The following is a 19,858-nucleotide window of genomic DNA, read 5'->3' on the forward strand; positions in this document are numbered from 1 at the left end:
GATTTAATGTGAAGAAATGGAGTCAGTTTAGTGCCAATGTTTGTTTTATTAAAAAAATAAAATACAAATGATGACCCAAAGAGTATACAGCAGACTTCTTACTAAAACCAAAGCATTTTTTACTGTAATTCAGTGCTTTTTTTTTCATTTTTCCATTTTCAACTTATTACTCATTTTGGCTTGTTTGACGTTATAAGGAAAACAACGTAAAAAGAGTGTGTTTATAGATGCCTGCTTCCTACTCAAACTAGAATGTTTCTCATTTTTCTGTTTCCAGGTTTCATGACAGAAATAAAATAAAAAGAAGATAATGGGGATATTTTATTTTATATAAGTTCTGAGTTGAGGAGTCCACGAGTCAGTCCTGTATCAACCTAATGTGAGCTGACTGTGTTCAATGTTGAGGCCTTTCATATGACTTTTACATAAAAAAAATGTAAAAAGTTGATAGTATCGTAATATCTGCGGATTACAAGGCAACAGTTAAATACTCAGATTCGTTAAGATGGATAAAGAAGCAGGCTGTCGTTTAAACTGAGAAACCAAAACACAGTGCAACAAACACGAGGGACCAAATGAAGGGGTCTTCAAACAGACCAAAAATATCCAATAAGAATTCATCCGACAAAAACAATATGTTCATCTTTTCTTTCGGCAAACTTAATAATGTGGTTTAATCATACGTGAGGAGTAGAAAGTGTTAGTGGTTGAGGAGGCAGGCAAGAAAATGCCAAAAACAGGGAGAAAAAAAAATACTATATAAAGAAAAAGGATTTTTTAAATTCAAACTCCCTCCTCTGACACTGAAGCATTCAAACGCATCACATCATTGTAGCATTACAAGTATATTTTAACACGGAGCAACCAAAGTAGATTACAGTACAGTGCAGTGACACAAGTACTGAGAGTTATATTGCTTGTACTGGTGCCAACAGACAAATGATAAGAGAATGTGAGACGGGGGATGCAGCATATAACAGTTGGTTTATGTTTTGTTTTTTTGCATAGCCTAGTTGAGTAAAGTTCAATACACTACAGAGATGCGTGATGCAGAAATAAACACAGACGACGACCACGAAACAACTGCTTTGGCTTTATGAGACTACGGGGGCGGGGGTCCAAAAAATGTGTTAATTTAAAATTCTAGCACTGCTCGGTTAAAGATTACCCTGAGAGAGTGGGAAACCAAACAGACCATTGTGATGCCAACATCCGCACCTACGCACGCACGCACACACACACACACACACACACACACACACACACACACACACACACACACACACACACACACACACACACACACACACACACACACACACACACACACACACACACACACACACACACACACACACACACACACACACACACACACACACACACACACACACACACACACACACACACAGCGGTGAAAACAGGGGTGATCCATGTAGCGTGGACACGGCACCGACTTTTGTAAATTATTCTGTCGATACTCTTAGATACCCCCCTTTTTTTTTTCTTTCTTCCACGGGTCCACATTGAGAGCTGCGCAGTCGAGAAAAACCCGACAGCTACAGCATCGGCTATAGTTTCTGTAACCAAGACAGAGCCTGGCAGAGGGCGGAGTCACGGTCCCCGAAATATTAAACGGAGCTTAGAGCAAAAATAAAAAAAGCTCCTGTCACAAGCACCTGCGCATCACGCACCTCCGTTGAGGTTGACGAAAGCCAAAAAAAAGTAAAAAAAAGGCAAAGTTAGAGCCTATTAAACAAACATATAGTCATTTACAATCAGCTATTGTTAAATATGAGCATTACAAAGACGTCCACATCCAAACACCAGAGACCACGTTCACACTGCAAATTTTCTGACCACGTCAAGATGGTGGATCTCAGCAACTGTGTCTTCAAAAGAACAGCTAGGAGCGGACGAAGCGCTCAGTGAAAGAATGGATGTCGGTCTGTCCACTGTCTGTTTCACAAAGCCCTTGATCACGGTGAACGTGTGGAAAAAAATCAGGGAGGCAGAGTATTTGTTTGGCAAAGGGAAAACTATCAGCCTCTTGTTCACTCATGCAGAAAAAAAGAACCATTAGTCCCTTGCTCCCCGTCTCGGTTATTTTGTCTACATACGTAATTCAAATAAGCAAAACTGAACCTCGGCGAGAAGTTCACAAAGCAATCTCTTATTGGATTCAACAGTTGTCCTCAAAATGCAAAACAGACATAAGATTAATCACAAAGAGACTATAAGAAACAAAAATCTGTATTTCTTTTTACTTGTTTTCTTCATGCTTCAGTCAGGTAATTTCACAAACTAATTGCGACCTGATCCATGGAACAAAAAAGATAAAAAACAAAAGTGAGCACAAGCTCAACAATCTGGTGTTGACGAATTCCATCAGTGTCACAACTAACATGACACGAGGGATTTTCAAATGCAACACAACCAACACTCGTCAATGTCAAGTCGAACTCTAAAGAACATGAGAAAGTTTTAAATTGTGTATAAACCACATCCTACTTCTCACTAAGCGACCAGACGTTCCCGGAACAAACTCTGTTCTTTTGCTGTTGTCACGGAAACACTGCGCCGCTCTAAAGCAACCATGCTTTGGGACAACACGAACCACAACGACAAGTTTCACCATTCAAAAGAAATCGAGAGCAACCCCATGTAACTACATCTAGTCTAATAAGGCAGTAGCACATCAGTACGGCATACAGAGGCTTGTTTTTGTTTTTTTGTTAGTTTTTTTTACCCTGCAAATCCATAATCAAGACATTTGCTCTCTAGAGATGCAGCAAGGCAGCTTGAGGTGTGTTGGTCAAAAAGATGTCTTAATATGACTGCAGCTGATTCGTGTGCAGTCAGGCTCACACAGGTGTCACAGCTCCTCTGAGCAGGTCATTCGTCATGTTAGCACGGCTTCAGATTCATACACACGACGCCTGCAAACCTCACTGCTGCAAAACTGACTGACAACCAACTGTTTGAATGAACATGAAACAAACAGCTTTGCCTTTTATTTTTTAAGCCTGAGGCAGCCGTGCATTCGTTTTGTTCCACTTTGTATTCAGGTATGTGGTGCTCAATGGACCCCTTGCATTTTTTTTTTCGTGTTTTAGCCACAACAGGTACAAACTCTGGCTCAACACAGCAACAACAACCATAACAGGACTCTTGTTGGTGTGAGGAAACACTTTCATAGGCCACTGACCCACATTGGTCGAAAAAAAATTATACACCATTAAAGTGCAGAACCCAGAGTCAAGTGTTGTAACAGACAAGTTTACTTGTACAGTCGGCAAATGTCTGAATATATATATTTTTACACACCTGTGAAATGTTGGCACTCCCTCCCCTACTTTGCCAGCTGGAAATGTATGTCCAATCGCTACATTTACAAAAAATGCTATAACACATGTTTAGAAGTCTTTTCAGGGACAATTGGACGTTTAGAATGCCAAATTCAGTCGGGAGACCGTTTACATCGTGACGGTGATAAAAAGGCAAATCAGGAGCAGTGCTCAGAGAGCACATGTGCTTTTCTGAAGCAGAATGACAAAAAGTTGTTGCAACATTGTTCCAAATTGAAATTCTCAATGAAACGAATAACGGTTTTGTTTTGTGTCCAACACCCACTTCTCGACTGCTAAGCTATGAACACAAACATACATACATACTGTACACAGGGCAAGCAACATGCACGGCACAGCAGTGAATCACAATAGATTCTGCAGCTGCCATCACCGACTGTAGACTGCAGAGCAGCGCCTGCATCCACCTCAACTTTCCGACACACCCGCCCTCTGCCGCCAGTGGAAAATACCACTGCAAATCCCTCACACGGCCAAGAGCCGCGGGGGCCACGCAGGGCCAAGAAGACAGCACCAGGCTAACCAGCTACCAGCACCTGCACAGCACAGCTCAGACATTTGCAGCAACAAAATGAAACTAGATCCCAAGCGTCTGGGGCTCAAACCTCGGTCCATTTCTTTACCCCACAACACGTGGAGTTGTGTAGCACGCTGTTATTTTGACTAACGGTTGAGCAAAGCGAGGAGCATAACGGCTAGAAAAATTTGATTAACTCAAGTATAAACACAGAAATGCATGCCTCATGCAAAAAAAAGGAAAAAAAGAACAAGAACAACAGTACAGACATACACAGAATACACCCCACCGCACTAGAACACCCCCACTAGTTCGAACTCTTGCAGCCCACATCAGGAGCTTTGTTGCAGTTAACGGTGACACCTGTGGCATCTACTGAAGCTCAGCTGGTTATGAAAGAGAGAAAAAATAAAGTAAAGTACAGCCTTCCTTATTTAAATCCAAGCTATATACTGAGAAACACAAATCGCAAACCTGCAGCCACCACAAGGCTTTTTGTTGAATCTTTTTTTTTTTTTTAAGTTTGGTGGCATAACCCGCTTGTCATTTACTCTCACTTAAATGCAGTCAGACACCAAAGATCACAAAATCACAAAAAAGCAGATCACTCCTCTACCTACAGTCATGCTTATTGGTGACCACAGAACGGATATCCCAAAAAAAAAAGGGCTGAAGGGAGGATTTATGACATTTTAACTCTACTCTTTCCTGTCCCTGCCTCTGTAATTTGTGGGTGGTTATCCCCCCCGCCACCCTATCTTGATGCAAAACATCCCCCAGACCAGAGGACACCAGAAGATGATCATGACCTCAGAGCTGACATCACCATGCAGCTGTGCCCTAGATTTCACAGCACACACACACAAACTCTCACGCACATAAGTCTGTGTGTGTGTGTGTGGGGGGGGGGGGGGTCATCCTGGATCATCTTAAGTAATATCAAGAGAATTTATTTTTGGCACCCCTGCTTGGTCGTAGTGGGGACAAGGGGAGAAACATTGCTGACAGTGTTGGTATGCTCCTAGCTGACCATCGGAGGTAAAATGTCAGATGGGAGGATGGCCAGAAAAGTTGTGACCAAGGAGAGAGTGGCGAGAGCGAAACGGAAACATAATGGCAGTGCTCAAGGATACGGCAGTATCAAGGGAAACAGTCAATTCTGATTTCAGTCACAATCAATTTGCTGCCTTCTCACTACCCAATTACATTCTCTCAATAAACACCAAGAAAAACAAAACATACCAAATGGTACGTCAACATGTGATCGCTGGTTTCCCCACTAAGGAAAAGCAAAGGAAAAGAAATAATTAAACCAGGACTTTGTTATTGTTACCTGTTAGTCATCTTTCCTAATCGGGAGCCATTAAAGATTAGATATCATCATCATCTTAACGTCATGCCTATGTGTTAGTTCAAAGAATTAAAACACAGACAGCGTTGACGATGGTGGCAGCAGCTGTTGTCATATCACCGCGCGTGTGAAGCAGAAAGCGGCACCGAGTGGCTGGTTAGTTATGCTGTAGATCACACCATGTGGTCTCCAGTGCTGGTGCTGGCCGTCTGGCCGGGCAGCTCAGGGGTGTGCTCCTTCTGCCTGAAGGTTTGCTGCTGATGCCCGGAGCAGCAGTCCCCATCTTGGACCTTGCACCTGTGCTCCTCGTCGCTCTCCTCCTCGAGCCCCGAGCCCTCGTCCACGTCCAGCTGGCAAACGCACACCTCGATCCCTGAGTCGCCGGTCACATGCCGACGTCGAGTGACGAGCTCCTCCTCGTCCTCCTCTGCTGCCATCAACGCGGCCGCCACGTTCTCTTCTTCCGGACACTGCGCTTGAGTCAGCATTGACACTTCTTCCTGTTGCGACGATGAGCCCGAGGCCTCGCTGTGCGGGTCGGCCTCGGCCAGGGTTGGTGGCACTGAGGCCACATGTTGCTGACGCAGTTGAGGAGGGAGTGCCGGAGCAGTCTCGGGGGGGTTTTCAGAGTACGGAGGCGGTGGAGTCGGGGGGTGGCCCACCACCTCCTCATAGTCAGGAAGCTTGCAGTCGTTCCAAAACCCTGCAGGTAAGCAAATACACACATTTTAGCTTTACAACAACCAGCCCCATGAAGAAAGTTGTGCCTCATAATCAATTAGATTTTTGATCAACAGAAAATTTATAGATGTACCTTTAAATTTAAAAAAAAATCAAACGAAAAGTAAACGATTGTGCACTCTAACTAATATTCTGATAAGCAATTAATATCTTTTTTGCATATTTGCATATTTTGCAAATGATGATTTTTTTTTTGCTGAGGACTTCTCACATTAAATAAGCAGAAGATAAGGATGGAGGTTGTGGGACTACTGAATTTTTTGCCTACAAAGGATCACCTTTCTCAAATCTCAATACCTAACCTAACCTCCCATGAGAGCACTCATTATGATTCAGTACATACTGTGATTTGTTGATCAATTTATGAACGTAATGTACATTTCCCTCTCACCTTTGTCATAAAATAGCACTTTACAATAACATATTTACAGAATTTAGAGGGGAAAAAAGAGAAAATATGTTCAGTTTTAGATGAATATCATCAATGAAGACATTTAAAATGAAGATATATTTAAAGAAGGTTAAAATGTACACATCAGGGATATAGGTTTAAAGTTGCAACTTTAGAGGAAAAAATGCCCAAGAAAGCTAAAAACAAAACATATACACACTGAGTATTTGGAACATGTTCCCCATGATATTCTGTGGGAAGAGCTACCAGGGTCCACGTTGCCAGGGTCTCTGTGTGAGTCACTGTCTGTGTACGCTCCCGATCAGATTCACATTCTTGACTTACTGTCAAGAATGTGTGGGCCTGTCCACTGTGGGCCTGAGACTGGCCTGACAAGTGGACACCTTGTCCCGATTCAGTTTGTGATATTAGTGGACACGATATCAAGTTTCGGAGAAGGTCCGAAGTGACCACTGCCATTAGACTGGCATCTCCGTGGTCTGCTGTCCGTCTAGCAACATCAGACCATGACCTGTAGTTGACAGTACATTCAGGCAACGTGCAGCTGAGTATGGCAAGATTGGGACAAAGTTCAGGACCAGCTCTAAGGCAACAGCTCACTCAGTGAAAGGAGAACAACTTCTCCAAGGAAGGTTCAGGGTATATGGTAAGTCTGAAGACAAATCTTGTCGGTCATCTTGGAGGCGCGGAGAGAAAAGTTCAAATTTCTGACCCTTGTGGAGGAATGAAGTTATCCAAGGTATTAAGCTGCAGTTCAGCACAGCTCAGGTCAAAACCAAGCAGAAACTGAAACACTATCAGATCCACGAGCACATGAGGAACCCATAGGAAACGCTAGAGGAGGTAACAGTAGGAAATATTATCTGGGCAAAAATGCTTGCCCCATCACAAACCCATTTTTAGATCTGAATATGTTATCAGAATGTAGCTATAAATCTCAGAGTTAGCAAAAAACGACTGTCAACGGTACTGGGAAGATCCCAGTCAACAAGTTAAACTGCAAGATGACACATAATATGGAAATTGCAAAGTAATAGAGAATTGAAATAAAAATCTCATATCCACTGTTGAAATCTGGAGGGACTCTTTAATGTCCTCATAGCGAACAGAGAGACAACTCACTTAGATTGAGTGGCGGAGGGGAGATGAAGGAGCTCGAGGCTCCTTGGTAGGCCATGAGGCTGATCTCTCGCTGACGTTGCTCCTGCTGCAGGCGCATCTTGACCCGCCGGTGTCGGTAGGCACAGCAGCAACTCAGCATGATGATGAGGGTCCACACTAACCAGAACCCTGGGAGTGAGGGAGGGGGCAAGACCCAATTTAATCTTATTCTAATTGTATTATAACCAGCCCTTGGCATGGCTCTAAACAAGGAAAGGGTTGTATGGTCTTAAATTTAACTGCAAGAGTAATTGAAAGTTAAATCAATGTTTGCTTTTCACGACGTTGGTGCATTTTTGGTGACAAGAAACACAGCAGCGAGCCAAATCTAACAGTTAAAGTGAAACTAACTTGAGAGTGAAACAAAAACCAAACAATACAAATCTGAAGTCATAATCTCCACAAAGTGAAACTAACCAACAATAGGGAGGGTTTGCAAATAATACATAGCGGTTCATCAGGAATGAAGAGTTGGTAACCATCAATTCTACTCACACCAGAGCTCATAGTAGTAGGTGCAGCACTCCGTCTCCCCGCAGCAGTACCCCATCTCACAGCGGTACTGTTCATTGTTTACCCCAAAACAGAACTCCTTGGCCTTGAACACACACACAGGAGGCACACACAGAGTCACTGTCTGTGTCAACACTCAATCACACAAGTCAACAGGGGAAAGGAATAGTCTAATTTAGCCTTTGTCACTTCAGTGTGTTTGCACATTTCTTTGCAAAGTTTGTGCACAGAGACACAATTTTATTTACACAGGTTAAACACGCTGGACGGAGCGCTACCGCAGGTCCTTCATCCCTACAGTTGTCAGACTCCATAATAACCATCTTTAATGTAAATACTCTTAATTCACTACCATTCCATGTATAGTATATTTCTGTGAAATACGTATATATATATATATATATATTATTAATAATCATGATAATATTATTTATTATTTTCAACCCAATGCACACTCCTTTTTGCACTCTGTATATATGTACATATCTTTTTGAAAACCGTTTTGTTCCTGTATTTTTCATTGTGAGTGTGATTCCCTGTGTGATACTGTGCTGCTGTGACAGGAGAATTTGAAGAATGAATAAAGTTGTCTGTTCTAGTCTATTCCATTCTAAAACACTTCAGAGTGAAAAACAGATTCAAATGTTTCAATGTTTCGCGAACTATAGGCAACAAGTACACACACACACACCCACACACACACCCACACACACACACACACACACACACACACACACCTCCAAGCAGGAAGCACAACACTCCAGGTTAGTGACAGTTGACCATTCAGAGGTGAATTCAAACTTGTGTTAAAACAATGACACCACTGTTGCACAGTCAAACGAGGGCAGTGGGATTAAAGTGGTCGTACCGTTGTCAACTTTTTTTTGAATTTGACCATTACCGCTATTTGAAGAACGTTAAAAGAGTGATTTTATGCGGACCAAAGCAGGACGGACAGACCGGGAACGACTGCCCACAACCGAGCAGGAGCACGTCCATTTGCCGGGTACCAGTTAGCGGTGGTGGCTAACGTTAATCTCGATGGCCCCTTGGTTCAAAACTGTCAACATGGGGCAGTAAAACACGCCCGTGCAGTTTCTCCGAGTCGAAACCTACATTTTCCATCGAGCCTGTGCGTCGAAATGAGAATGAAAACTTTAACCGACTGACGTCATCCTCGGTGTACAGCGGCGCGCCGCGCTGCGTCCTTTGTGGCGGGGACAAAAGGCAACGACGGGCAGAGACAGGCCTTCACCGAGCACAGGAGCCGCGGACTCGCCTACGACCGCCCGCCGACCCCGGGGAGCGCGAGCGGGGGGGCTTACCTGCACCAGACCGGTCCCGGTACAAAGAAGACCTACAATGGATCCCAGAGCTTTCTGCGGCATCGTTCCGGGTCGTCGGCCGTTAACGCGACGGGAATCATAAAGCAGTCGGTCGAATCGTCGACGTGTCGAGGCGACTGCAGGTGGCAGCTGCTGGTTAACGTTTCGGCCTTTCGCACTCAAACATGTTTTTGTTGCTCGTTGACCGAGAAACAGCACCGGTGGTAATATGAACCACCGGAGGCTGGCTTGACCTGAAGGGGGCGCTCTATCGCTCACCGTCGCTCTCTCTCTCTCTGTGTGTGTGTGCGCGCGCGTGCGCGTGCGTGCGTGAAACCTATGGATAAATCACATGACTTCACATAATACAAGTTCAAGTGAGATGCTTAAGATTACCACATAAAAACGTTATGAACCGTGCAGCACACAATTATTGTCATAGTAAATAATTCCATTAATCTTTATCTTAATCATAAGATAACTGAGCAACTGTCCTCACGTTTACTATGACACTCAAAATGTAATGACTTTAATTAAATGCTTAAATACTTTAATCACATACAGTATATGCCAAGGTGGTTTTAAACAGTTTGGAACAACAGAACAGGGAAATATATATAGTTTTTAAATGTATTTCAACAGGAATCTTGTTATGATTATTAAAAAAAAAAAGTCCTCTTCAACATGAACTTGTTGAGCCTACTAATAATCATAATATCATATTAATGATTTATCCTATAACACTTGTCACAAACAGATCAATTAAAAAAGCTATTAATCTAAACAATAACCCAATCAAACCGTAAAAACTTGATTATTCGAAAATTATAAGTTGTAGTCTTAATGTGGATCAAACAGAAATAGTGAAGTAATTATTTCTGTATTTGTGTGGAAATCATACAAATACTTGTTCGGTTTTTGGGGGGGGGTATATTTCTACGATGTGCCAGAGACGCCCAGCTGTCACGTTGTTTACGTTGACGTCACGGTTTCCCTGGAAACGGAACTTGACAGCTGTTCACCAAAGAAACACCGGGAGATGTTTAATCCAGTCATCCTGACCGAGGGCCACGACGCCAACAGGGAAACATGGTGAGTTATCACGATTCGCATTACAAATTGAAAGATTTGGTGCTTATATTTTGACTTATCACTAGAAAATATCCATCTGTATTTCTGCATTTAGTCACTGCTTTGATTTCTGTATTTCAACACAGATTTCCTTTAAGTGCAGGCAAGTTAGATGAATTCATATTTATAATACATTTTACAAAATGTGTGAAATGAGATAAGATGAAAATGTATTGATCAACGGGCAAAATACCTGTCAAAAAGACGTAAACAAAAGAAAAGGCAATAAATAGAATAAAATGAAATAAAAACAGAGTATAAGAAATACATAATATACACAGTATGTACATAATATATACAAACAAAGTGCAGTGGCACATGATGATTACAAACCACATATGATAATGTTTAAAATTCAAGAAAAGAATAACAACTGACTTACTTTTTTAAGGATGTGCACAGAAATGTGTTGAAAATATGAATGCATGTATCGATTTGTCAAATGACAGGTCATCTGTTAATACGTACACAGCAGCACATGGCATGCAGGTGACAGTGAGTTTGTCATGTTAACAGAAAACACTGCAAGGTAAATAGATTGAGCTAAAGCCTCCCCTACCACCTCCTGGACACAAGCCAGTCACTAGGCCTAATCATGGCTGACCAATGAGAGCTGTTGGCCCGCTACATGTGTCGGCCGCCTCAAGCGACTGACAGCTAAATCCTCGTGCTCAAAATGGTTCTTGCCGTAGGGCGGGTGTTCATCCTCCTGTGAACACTTTTTTTCATTCTTCTGCCAAACCTTGACACCAGACTGGCCCATTAATGCCGTTTGCAGACCGCACAGGGCGCCAGCCGGCCTCTTATTCAAGCCTTTACCTAATACAGATAAGGCCATGAATCTGGGACAGTCAATTTTTTTGGTGAGGCAATGCCTGCAGCGTTCCCTCTGATATGTCGTCTACTAAGCTGCTGTTGTTCATCACGACCAATAACTTGTACTCTGACCAAACCGCAGGGCCTGCTGTCCATTCTTCGGAGACTGAAGCAGTCTCCTGAACAGGAGGTGCGCTTACTGTTGTTAGGTCTGGACAACGCTGGAAAGACCACTCTGCTGAAACAGCTGGCAGCGGAAGATATCAGCCACATCACCCCTACTCAAGTACACACTCACTCTGACACATTTAATAGCTTTGGCTCTCAAACAGTATATCCACATCATAGCCTACTTAAATTGACCTGCTTTCAAGTATTTAATAAAACATTAAGCATGCATATTATCTTTAAACAGGGCTTCAATATAAAGAGCGTTCAGTCTGCCGGCTTCAAGTTGAATGTTTGGGACATAGGAGGTCAACGCAAGATCCGCCCCTACTGGAGGAACTATTTCGAGAACACAGATGTGCTGGTAGGCTCTGTTATATATATTTTTGCTGCTCGTTACAATCACCTGAATTAAATACATGAAATATCCAGCGATAGTAGTCCTCAGGATATAGTATATTCTATATGTAATCATCAGTCTGTTAATATATTTATATATATATATATATATATATATGTATGGCTTGCAGATCTACGTGATTGACAGCTCAGACAAGAAAAGGTTTGAAGAGACAAGTCTGGTGAGATGTAATTGAGTTTTTCTTCAAAGAAGTGCAATTATAAAATATTTGTGGTGTCATATACAGTTATGTTGTCAACTAGAGTCAATAAATTCTCACCTTAAACCATGTTTTCTGATGTTGTTAAATGCAATTCAAACAAAAGAGAGCTGATTTTGTGACTGATTACGTGTGTGTGTGTGTGTGTGTGTGTGTGTGTGTGTGTGTGTGTCTGTGTGTCTGTGTGTCTGTGTGTCTGTTGCTGCAGGAGCTGGCTGAGTTGCTGGAGGAGGAGAAGCTTGCTGCCGTGCCGCTGCTAATCTTCGCTAACAAGCAGGACTTGATGACGGCCAGCCCGGCCTCTGAGCTGGCAGAGAGTCTCAGTCTGCACACCATCCGGGATCGCATGTGGCAGGTCCAGGCCTGCTCGGCAGTCACTGCTGAGGGAGTTCAGGTGAAAGCCGTACACACACAACATCCGGGCAGAAGGGTCGCACCGGGTTTGCAGACAGTTTGAGAAATCACAGGATACTTTTATTGACTACTGTATAATACTGTAGGGCAGACAGAGTAATCAATATTTCTGTTCATCATTATTTCTAATGCCAAATGGAAACCGGTGAAAATTCAGCTTCATTTAACATTTATGATTACACACTTTGCAACTGGTAACAGCAGTATTCTAAAAAAGATATCTTCTTATAAAAGAAGATACCTGTGTTGATTTTGACTTACAAGCCTTAAGAAAACCTACAGATATTTTCAGTTGTAGTCACCTGAATCTGGGTGTATAATAGATTAAAGCTTGTCACACGCACTGAATTGTAACATGTTTACATGACTGCTCCCCTCTCAAACTATACATACTATTTATAAGACTGCCCAGATTAGAGTTCTGGAGTTAAGCATGTTATAATCCTTCTGAAGACCAAGGAGTCTTTGTTGCTGTGTTTTTGTCTTTACAGCAAAATCATGTTGTGTTTTTTTGTTTATTTTTCCAGGATGGCATGACCTGGGTTTGCAGGAATATAACATTTCGGAAGAAATAAACGAGGAAGCAAAAGAATTTGCAGTTGCACTTTACAATTGACCCATTCAGTGATTTTTATGTTAGGACAAGGAGCTTACAGATTATGTTATTTATTTTTTTTAAATGACTATCATTTCTCCCACTTCAGGAAACATTTAGTAGAACAAGTCATTACAGTGATTCCCCCTCCTTATTTTATTAACCTTGTCAATGCATACATTGAAATGTAAATACTGTATAAAGGATATTTATTCAAACTGCTGATTCTGAACACATTATTTGTAATTTGGCATTTTTTCACGCACGGATATGTAGAAACTGTCTGAATATATTGTGTGGTGGCTTTATGACAGTTAGGAGTTGCATGTCTGTAAGTCTCCTCAGTCGAAGCTAGAGGGCGGCCTTGCGCTAAGATTGTCTCTCACCGCCTAATGTCCAATTATTACATTCTCTGATCCGCCATATTTGATTTGTTCATCCATAATCACCTACTTTTTCTTTTATTCAACACTGAACTGCAAACCACAGGGATATCAAGTGAAATGTAAACCATAAACAACGCAGACATTAATCAACAGTAATTTTGCTCATTCTTTGTTTTAAGGAGTAACATTTTACTGATTTTGATTTCTATTGGGCAAAAAAACAATGAGGGGGGAAACAAACATTTAAAGACACAATAGGAGAAGAAGAAGAAAACACACTGCGCTGCTCTGTGGTCACACTGTTTTGCTCAGGTGCAGAGAAAACCTGTATCATGGACAAAATGACCACACAACAGGAACGCACAGGAAACAAACCTCAGCACACCTCACTCGCACACGCAATAAACCTCACAGGAACACCTTGGCCATTCAATTACTCAACTTCTCACCTTGTTCACCAATGCTTTACCAGCAGGCAATTGCATTTTCCGTCTCTTTCTCTATTTTGTCTTTTGCAGCACATTTGCCACAAACGTCTCTAATCTGCACTGGCCGAGTGATCCGCAGTGGTCCTATAGGGAATTTACATACAAACCTTTTCCAGGACTAATAGCTCTCAATACAATTTGCATTTATATAGCCCCACTTCATACTAACATGATTTGGAGCCTTTTGCCCATGATAAAAATAAACCTTCTCTTTTGGCCTTGAGTTACTGCCCTGCTGCTGCTGCTGCTGCTGCTGCTGGTGGTGTGGGCAAGTGTGTGTCCCTCTCTGTATGCAAGGCTGGCTGATTTTAATATGTCAGAGCTGCTTGATCCTCCGATAGAGGCTGAAACCAGAGCAGGAAGCCTCAGAGTGGACCTCATAATGATTCAGCTGTCCGCGTGGGCTTTGGTCTCATGCAGGAGTGTGTTTTATGCATACAGGACATTTTAATACTGTTGATACAGCAGTACGGGACACTTGATCGGGGCAAAGAGCCACATGGTAAACCATAAGCCTTAAACAAACTAAAAAAAAAGGGAGACCTACATTTTTTCTGTTAAAGCTGCTTTCAATTTGCTTGTGCAAATGCATTCAACACTTTTACAAGGCTCCATGGAGCAAAAGAGGAAAAATTAATGAATGAAGAAATGAAAGTCTACCATGTGAGACAGACAATTAAAGGCCTCCTCTCTCCCTCTGGATTGCTTAATCATTAACATCTAATCCACGTGATAATCACCCAACCTGTAAAAAAAGAAAATCTACCCAATTACACACAGAAGTAGTCTGATAAATCTTAACAATTGTGTCTACCAATTGCCAAGTGAATCAGATGGCGTGGGCTGTGAAGTGCCTTTAAATCCCAAATGAAGTAAATTGGATTCAACATATAGAAGGGTGGATCGGAGCGACTGATCCTCGTTACCTCTGGCTCTATCACCAGAGAGGTGAAAGGCAATCAGGCCTGCAAAAGGCCATAAATCATGGGACTTTCCCAGCTACTCAGGCCAGCACACTGGCCTCCCACACAGGGGAAACGAAGGGCAGAGTGTGATTGACTCCCAGGGGCAGAGAGAGAGAGAGAGAGAGAGAGAGAGAGAGAGATCCTGTGACTTAATTAAAGTGTTGTGTGTCTCACAATGTAACTATGGTTCAATCGCTTTGGAGATAGAGCAGTGGTGCGGGATGCGTCATTGTTTCAACTCTATAGATAGAGAAATTATTCCGGCCTCAACCGTTTCTTAAGAAACGTGTTGCTAGGCAGACAGCTACAAAAAAAAGACTATAAGGAAAACAAGGCCTAAACATTAAATGGTTTAAAACCAGACATCACCATTTTCACTGCATTTGTAATATTTTTAGTTAGGAAACAACAAGTGCATCAGGTGTTCACAACATGCAAAACATCACAATGACTTAAAACAGTTTATAAAAAAGGTCACAGTGACAGAAAACACAACAGTAATGGAAAAAAAAAGAGAGAAAATATCTGTTAATATACTCCTCAAATATGATAATTCGCTACTCTCACCATCATCATCAGAGACATCATCAGTTTGATGACTATTATTCCTTTTCACAACTTAAGAACATACATATTATTATTATGATATGTAGTACTTAAGGTGTGAAAATGACTTAATCATTATTATAATTATTATTGTTATTATTGTTATATTATTATGATAATAATTATAATAATATAAAACTTTATTTCCATAGCACTTATCTTAACAAGGTTACAAGGTGCTTTTGTTCATATCATAACATAAAGTCAAACCAATCAAAAGTCCGGCATTAAAAGGCTGTCCTATAAAATATATTGTGTAAGCAATGATTCAAAAACAGGTAAAATCCATTTAATTGATTATTTAAGAAAATAATTGGCAGGTTAACCAAAAGTGAAAAAACGTCAGTCGTTGCCGCCCTTATCTCAAGCATATATATATTTTATTTTTTATGGAAACCATGATACTTGGTGCCAGTGTGTTGATGACATGTCAAAATATCAGTAACCCTGTATCAATAAAGTCTTCCAAGATAACACACAACGTGGTTATTTGTTAGACCCCTGTACTACTGTAAATATAAAAAGGGAAAGTATGGTCTAAAACAATAAAGAACATGAATAGTGCTCACTCAGGTGCATCTTTACAGTAACGGTCTGTTTATTTGCCAGGACTTTAATGGTAAAGTAAACATTGGCCTCTTTTCTAGTCCGTTCTTCTGCTCTCCTCCCATAAAACTCCCATGTACCTTGTAAGCTGCCGCCACCACACGGAATCTGGCACATCCCTCTATTACAGTGTAGGGGGGTCGTTTGTTTGGCCAGCACAGCGTCCCTCCTGCCTCATTCCCAGGCCAATCCTTTATGATTAAGCAGATAAGTGCTGGTACTGGATGATAAAACAAACAACAAATGTCCACATTCCTCTCATAGCTGCTTTGATGTGTGTGTGTGTGTGTGTGTGTGTGTGTGTGTGTGTGTGTGTGTGTGTGTGTGTGTGTGTGTGTGCGTGCGTGCCTCTCTTACCTCTCCAAGCCCCCTGTGCTATAATCAAACTGCAGAGTCATAAACAGGGAGGGATGGGGACTATAAAATTTATCGGGAGCCTCTATCAGCTGGGGGACAGAAGTTCACACCTCGGAGTGGGCCAGTCTCAAAGCGTGGAGGGGGTCAGCACGGGGGTCAGACCTGCTGAGGGGTCCGGGGGCTCCGTTTGATGTCCCTGAGACAGAAACCAGAGAGGGAGAGGCGTTGTCTCTGACACAGTGGGATGCTACCAGAAAATTTGACTGACTTTTCAGGAAACAGTGTTTTCGCTAATTAAGGGCAATTCCCAACTATGTAGGGATCTGAAATTGTGTTTTTTTTTTTATTAAGATACAGATGGATATAGTGTCTGAATGTTGTTTTTCTACAAACACAAAATAAGAAACATACTGTCTAATGAAAACAAGCACATTAGGCTCTTTAATGTAAAATCCCCCAAATAACGTTAGAGAATATTTTATTATTAAGTGTGTGACCGCGTGTGTCTCCGTTCACTGCAAATCACTACAATTGGAAACCAATCATGCCCAATAGATAATAACATGGGTAAACTGTGAAGACCGTGAATCAATAACTGACAGTGAGTGTTGTCTCACTCGTCACGAGCATGAGGTCAGAGGTTGTACTCTTGACCCCTCACCGACCCTTGGCCCCGAACTGCACTGGGAGGAAATAGCACTTTCCATCGCGCAAAACGTTTCCAGATTGACTGATTGCCCTTATCATTTGACGGATCTGGTCCAATTCTCTTTTCTCTGTCTCCGCTCCCCCTACACTCTGTTGTCCCTCCTCGGCACTCATAATTTGACTTTTTATCACCTCTTGCTGAAAGAGAGACCCGGCGCAATCTGTCATTACAGTGCGCGCTGACAGCTCCTCACACATGCATGGATTTTTACATTTGACTCAATCCAGGGGCTTACTTTGCTGTAACCGATTCAATATTCCTCAAATGAGCCGGCCGCTCTATATACACGGCACAGTGGATGGGATGATCTATAGCATCACCTTAATAGATTTCCCACGCCTCAGAGCCTGGCTAGTTTAGGGGAAATAGCATAATTTGTGCAATAAAAACATAATTATTCATTTGACTTGCTTGATAATTTATGTTGCTCACATGTTCTTTGGCATTGCATCGTGTGTGCTTGCGTGCGTGTGTGTGTGTGTGTTAGGTCCTTCCTACATTGTTAGTAACTGCTGGCTAGTTTCAGACTAATAACTTACTAAATCCAGTTGCGCCCTCAAAACACAAGTGTCTTACCTTGTTAAGAAATGTGTGGATCAATAACTAAGTTTTGGGTTTTTCAACATATGTATTAAAATTAAAGTTCTCTAAAAAAATGTAGATATAAATCGTTTTTGTTTCGTACAGGGAGAGATAGTGTGTCATTTAAAGTATTCATGTAGATTGGAGTGACAGGGCAATTCAATTACACTAATGTTAACCGAAAAAGTGTGAAAGACATTTTTTTTTTAGTGTAAGCATTTATTATAATTTAAACTTTGGATTTCTAACTGTAAATCTTTGTTAAACAGCATTTTGCCAAGTACCCACGAGTCTACATGGCTAATACATTAGCGTGCTAACAGTTGGGTCCATTAGCTAGCTCATGTAACAGCTACACACGGCGGCTACATGGGTGTAAACATTTAAAAATAAGCAAGTAATCTCCACATACGAACTAGTTTGTGTGTTGAAGCCCTATTTAATTTAGTTGCGTGTGGATATCCACATCATAAACAATAACATAAGTAAGCTAATGTATGGATATAGGCTTCAAGAACAGATGAAATGTAAGCTAACAAACTGAGAACAAACTGAGGGCTACGTGACTGTGAGCAACACAAACAGTACCAAAGATACCTTGTCTTCAAATAAAAATAATAATTATTTCCTGCAGGGGTGTGAATTAAATGTGTATGTTGATGATGTTCGCTTAATACTATATACGTAATGTGTAAAAAATTATGTGAATTTGCGTGTTAATCTCTGCACTGTGTGAGAATTCTGTGCCACATGAGGAAAAAGGGGAAATATTGTTTGTGAGTTGTTGTTTTTTTTTAATGTTATCTTGTTTATATCTCCCTGCCTTTTTATGGCCCCCGCTCCAGCTTTGTAGTGCCAGAGTGTAAAAGAGAGGGAGAGAAAGAGAGCATTCTCAATTTCCTTCTAAAAAGAAAATTCATTTGCAGTTGCTAATGTAATGTCATCGTTGTGTTTACTGAGCGTGGATGATGTATAGGGGATGTTGCATTGAGTGAGACTGCTTAATGATGCATAGAATTAAGTCTGTGGCTTTCAGCTGAGCTCCCCCTCTCCCTCTCATACACTCCTCTCCCTCTCCCTCCCTCCCTCCCCTTCTCTCTTTCACACACCCTCCGACTCCAACTTCCCATTCCCTTCCTCTTTCCCTCCCTCCCTTTTACCTCCCTCTCCATTTAATCCCCAGCCTCCTCCTCCTCTTTCTCCTTCTCCTCCTTCTCTCCACACCAACCTCTCTCCCTTCTTTTTCTCTGCGATGCAGGGCTGTCTTGGACTGTTGGCCACACGTTGCTCTGTGCTCTGTTGCCTAACTCCATCAATCACTGCGAAGGGAGAGAGGAGAGAGTGGGGGGGGGCATGAAAGAATAAAAATAAAATATGGTGTGGAGAAAAAAAACGGGCAGGATGAAAACACACATGTTAGGTACAGACATCGTACAAGAATCGGTTTTAAAAAACCTGGAGGGAAGCAGGAACACCTCTTACGTTTAATGATCTGCTATGCGCGGTGCCAGTCCAGATAGCCGCCTGAACACCGTGTGCATATCTGGACGCAATTGTGTTATTTGTGGCACTGGCTCTGATTTGAAACTGTGCTGGAGCCAGGGACAATGATGATAACGATGATGATTATTATGATGATGATGATGATGATGATGATGTGATTTTAGTGCTTATCTTAGCCGTTATTTAGCCGAGTGAGATCACTACCTGGGTGGAAGAAGAAGCTGAGTGGGAGGGTTGTAGATGGTTGCAAGGGATATAAATAAAGATGATGTTTAGGGTTACTAAGCACGTTCCAGAAAGAGAATTAGAATTTTTTGTTTAGTGCTCAAAATGACTGAGCTGTATACCTGAAAAATCCTAAAGTAGAGATATTGTAGCTTTAATTGATTCAATATTAGCACCAATTTTTGGAACAAGCATCAAAAAACAAATATCTGTGATAAATGTAGATGTTAGGTCTTGGATGGAGACCTAACGTCTACATTAGTTGTGAAAAGCTTTTAAAGCTTTTACAACTAATGTCT

The 19,858-nt window shown here is 41.7% G+C and overlaps 2 protein-coding genes across 4 annotated transcripts; one reads left to right on the top strand and one right to left on the bottom strand.

Annotated features, from left to right (window-relative positions):
• Positions 1–26: 26 nt before the first annotated feature.
• On the bottom strand, positions 27–9,521 carry wbp1 (WW domain binding protein 1). The gene is made up of 4 exons (XM_035609250.2): positions 9,389–9,521; positions 8,046–8,148; positions 7,512–7,679; positions 27–5,939 (listed from the first exon to the last, which is right to left on the bottom strand). Exons 1-4 carry the CDS (start codon positions 9,449–9,451, stop codon positions 5,410–5,412), a joined length of 864 nt encoding a protein of 287 aa, XP_035465143.1. The 5' UTR covers positions 9,452–9,521; the 3' UTR covers positions 27–5,409.
• On the top strand, positions 8,764–13,350 carry LOC118285544 (ADP-ribosylation factor-like protein 3). Of its 3 annotated transcripts, XM_035609253.2 has the most exons (7): positions 8,764–8,827; positions 10,339–10,480; positions 11,478–11,621; positions 11,751–11,867; positions 12,034–12,084; positions 12,332–12,517; positions 13,065–13,350. In XM_035609253.2, exons 2-7 carry the CDS (start codon positions 10,478–10,480, stop codon positions 13,110–13,112), a joined length of 549 nt encoding a protein of 182 aa, XP_035465146.1. In that variant the 5' UTR covers positions 8,764–8,827; positions 10,339–10,477; the 3' UTR covers positions 13,113–13,350. The 3 variants fall into 3 exon arrangements, with proteins under 3 accessions (XP_035465146.1, XP_035465144.1, XP_035465145.1); XM_035609251.1 differs by lacking the exons at positions 8,764–8,827; positions 10,339–10,480 and having other exon boundaries at positions 10,487–11,621; XM_035609252.1 differs by lacking the exons at positions 8,764–8,827; positions 10,339–10,480; positions 12,034–12,084 and having other exon boundaries at positions 10,487–11,621.
• Positions 13,351–19,858: the final 6,508 nt, after the last annotated feature.

Source organism: Scophthalmus maximus, chromosome 20, assembly GCF_022379125.1.
Source record: "Scophthalmus maximus strain ysfricsl-2021 chromosome 20, ASM2237912v1, whole genome shotgun sequence".
NCBI lineage: Eukaryota > Metazoa > Chordata > Actinopteri > Pleuronectiformes > Scophthalmidae > Scophthalmus > Scophthalmus maximus.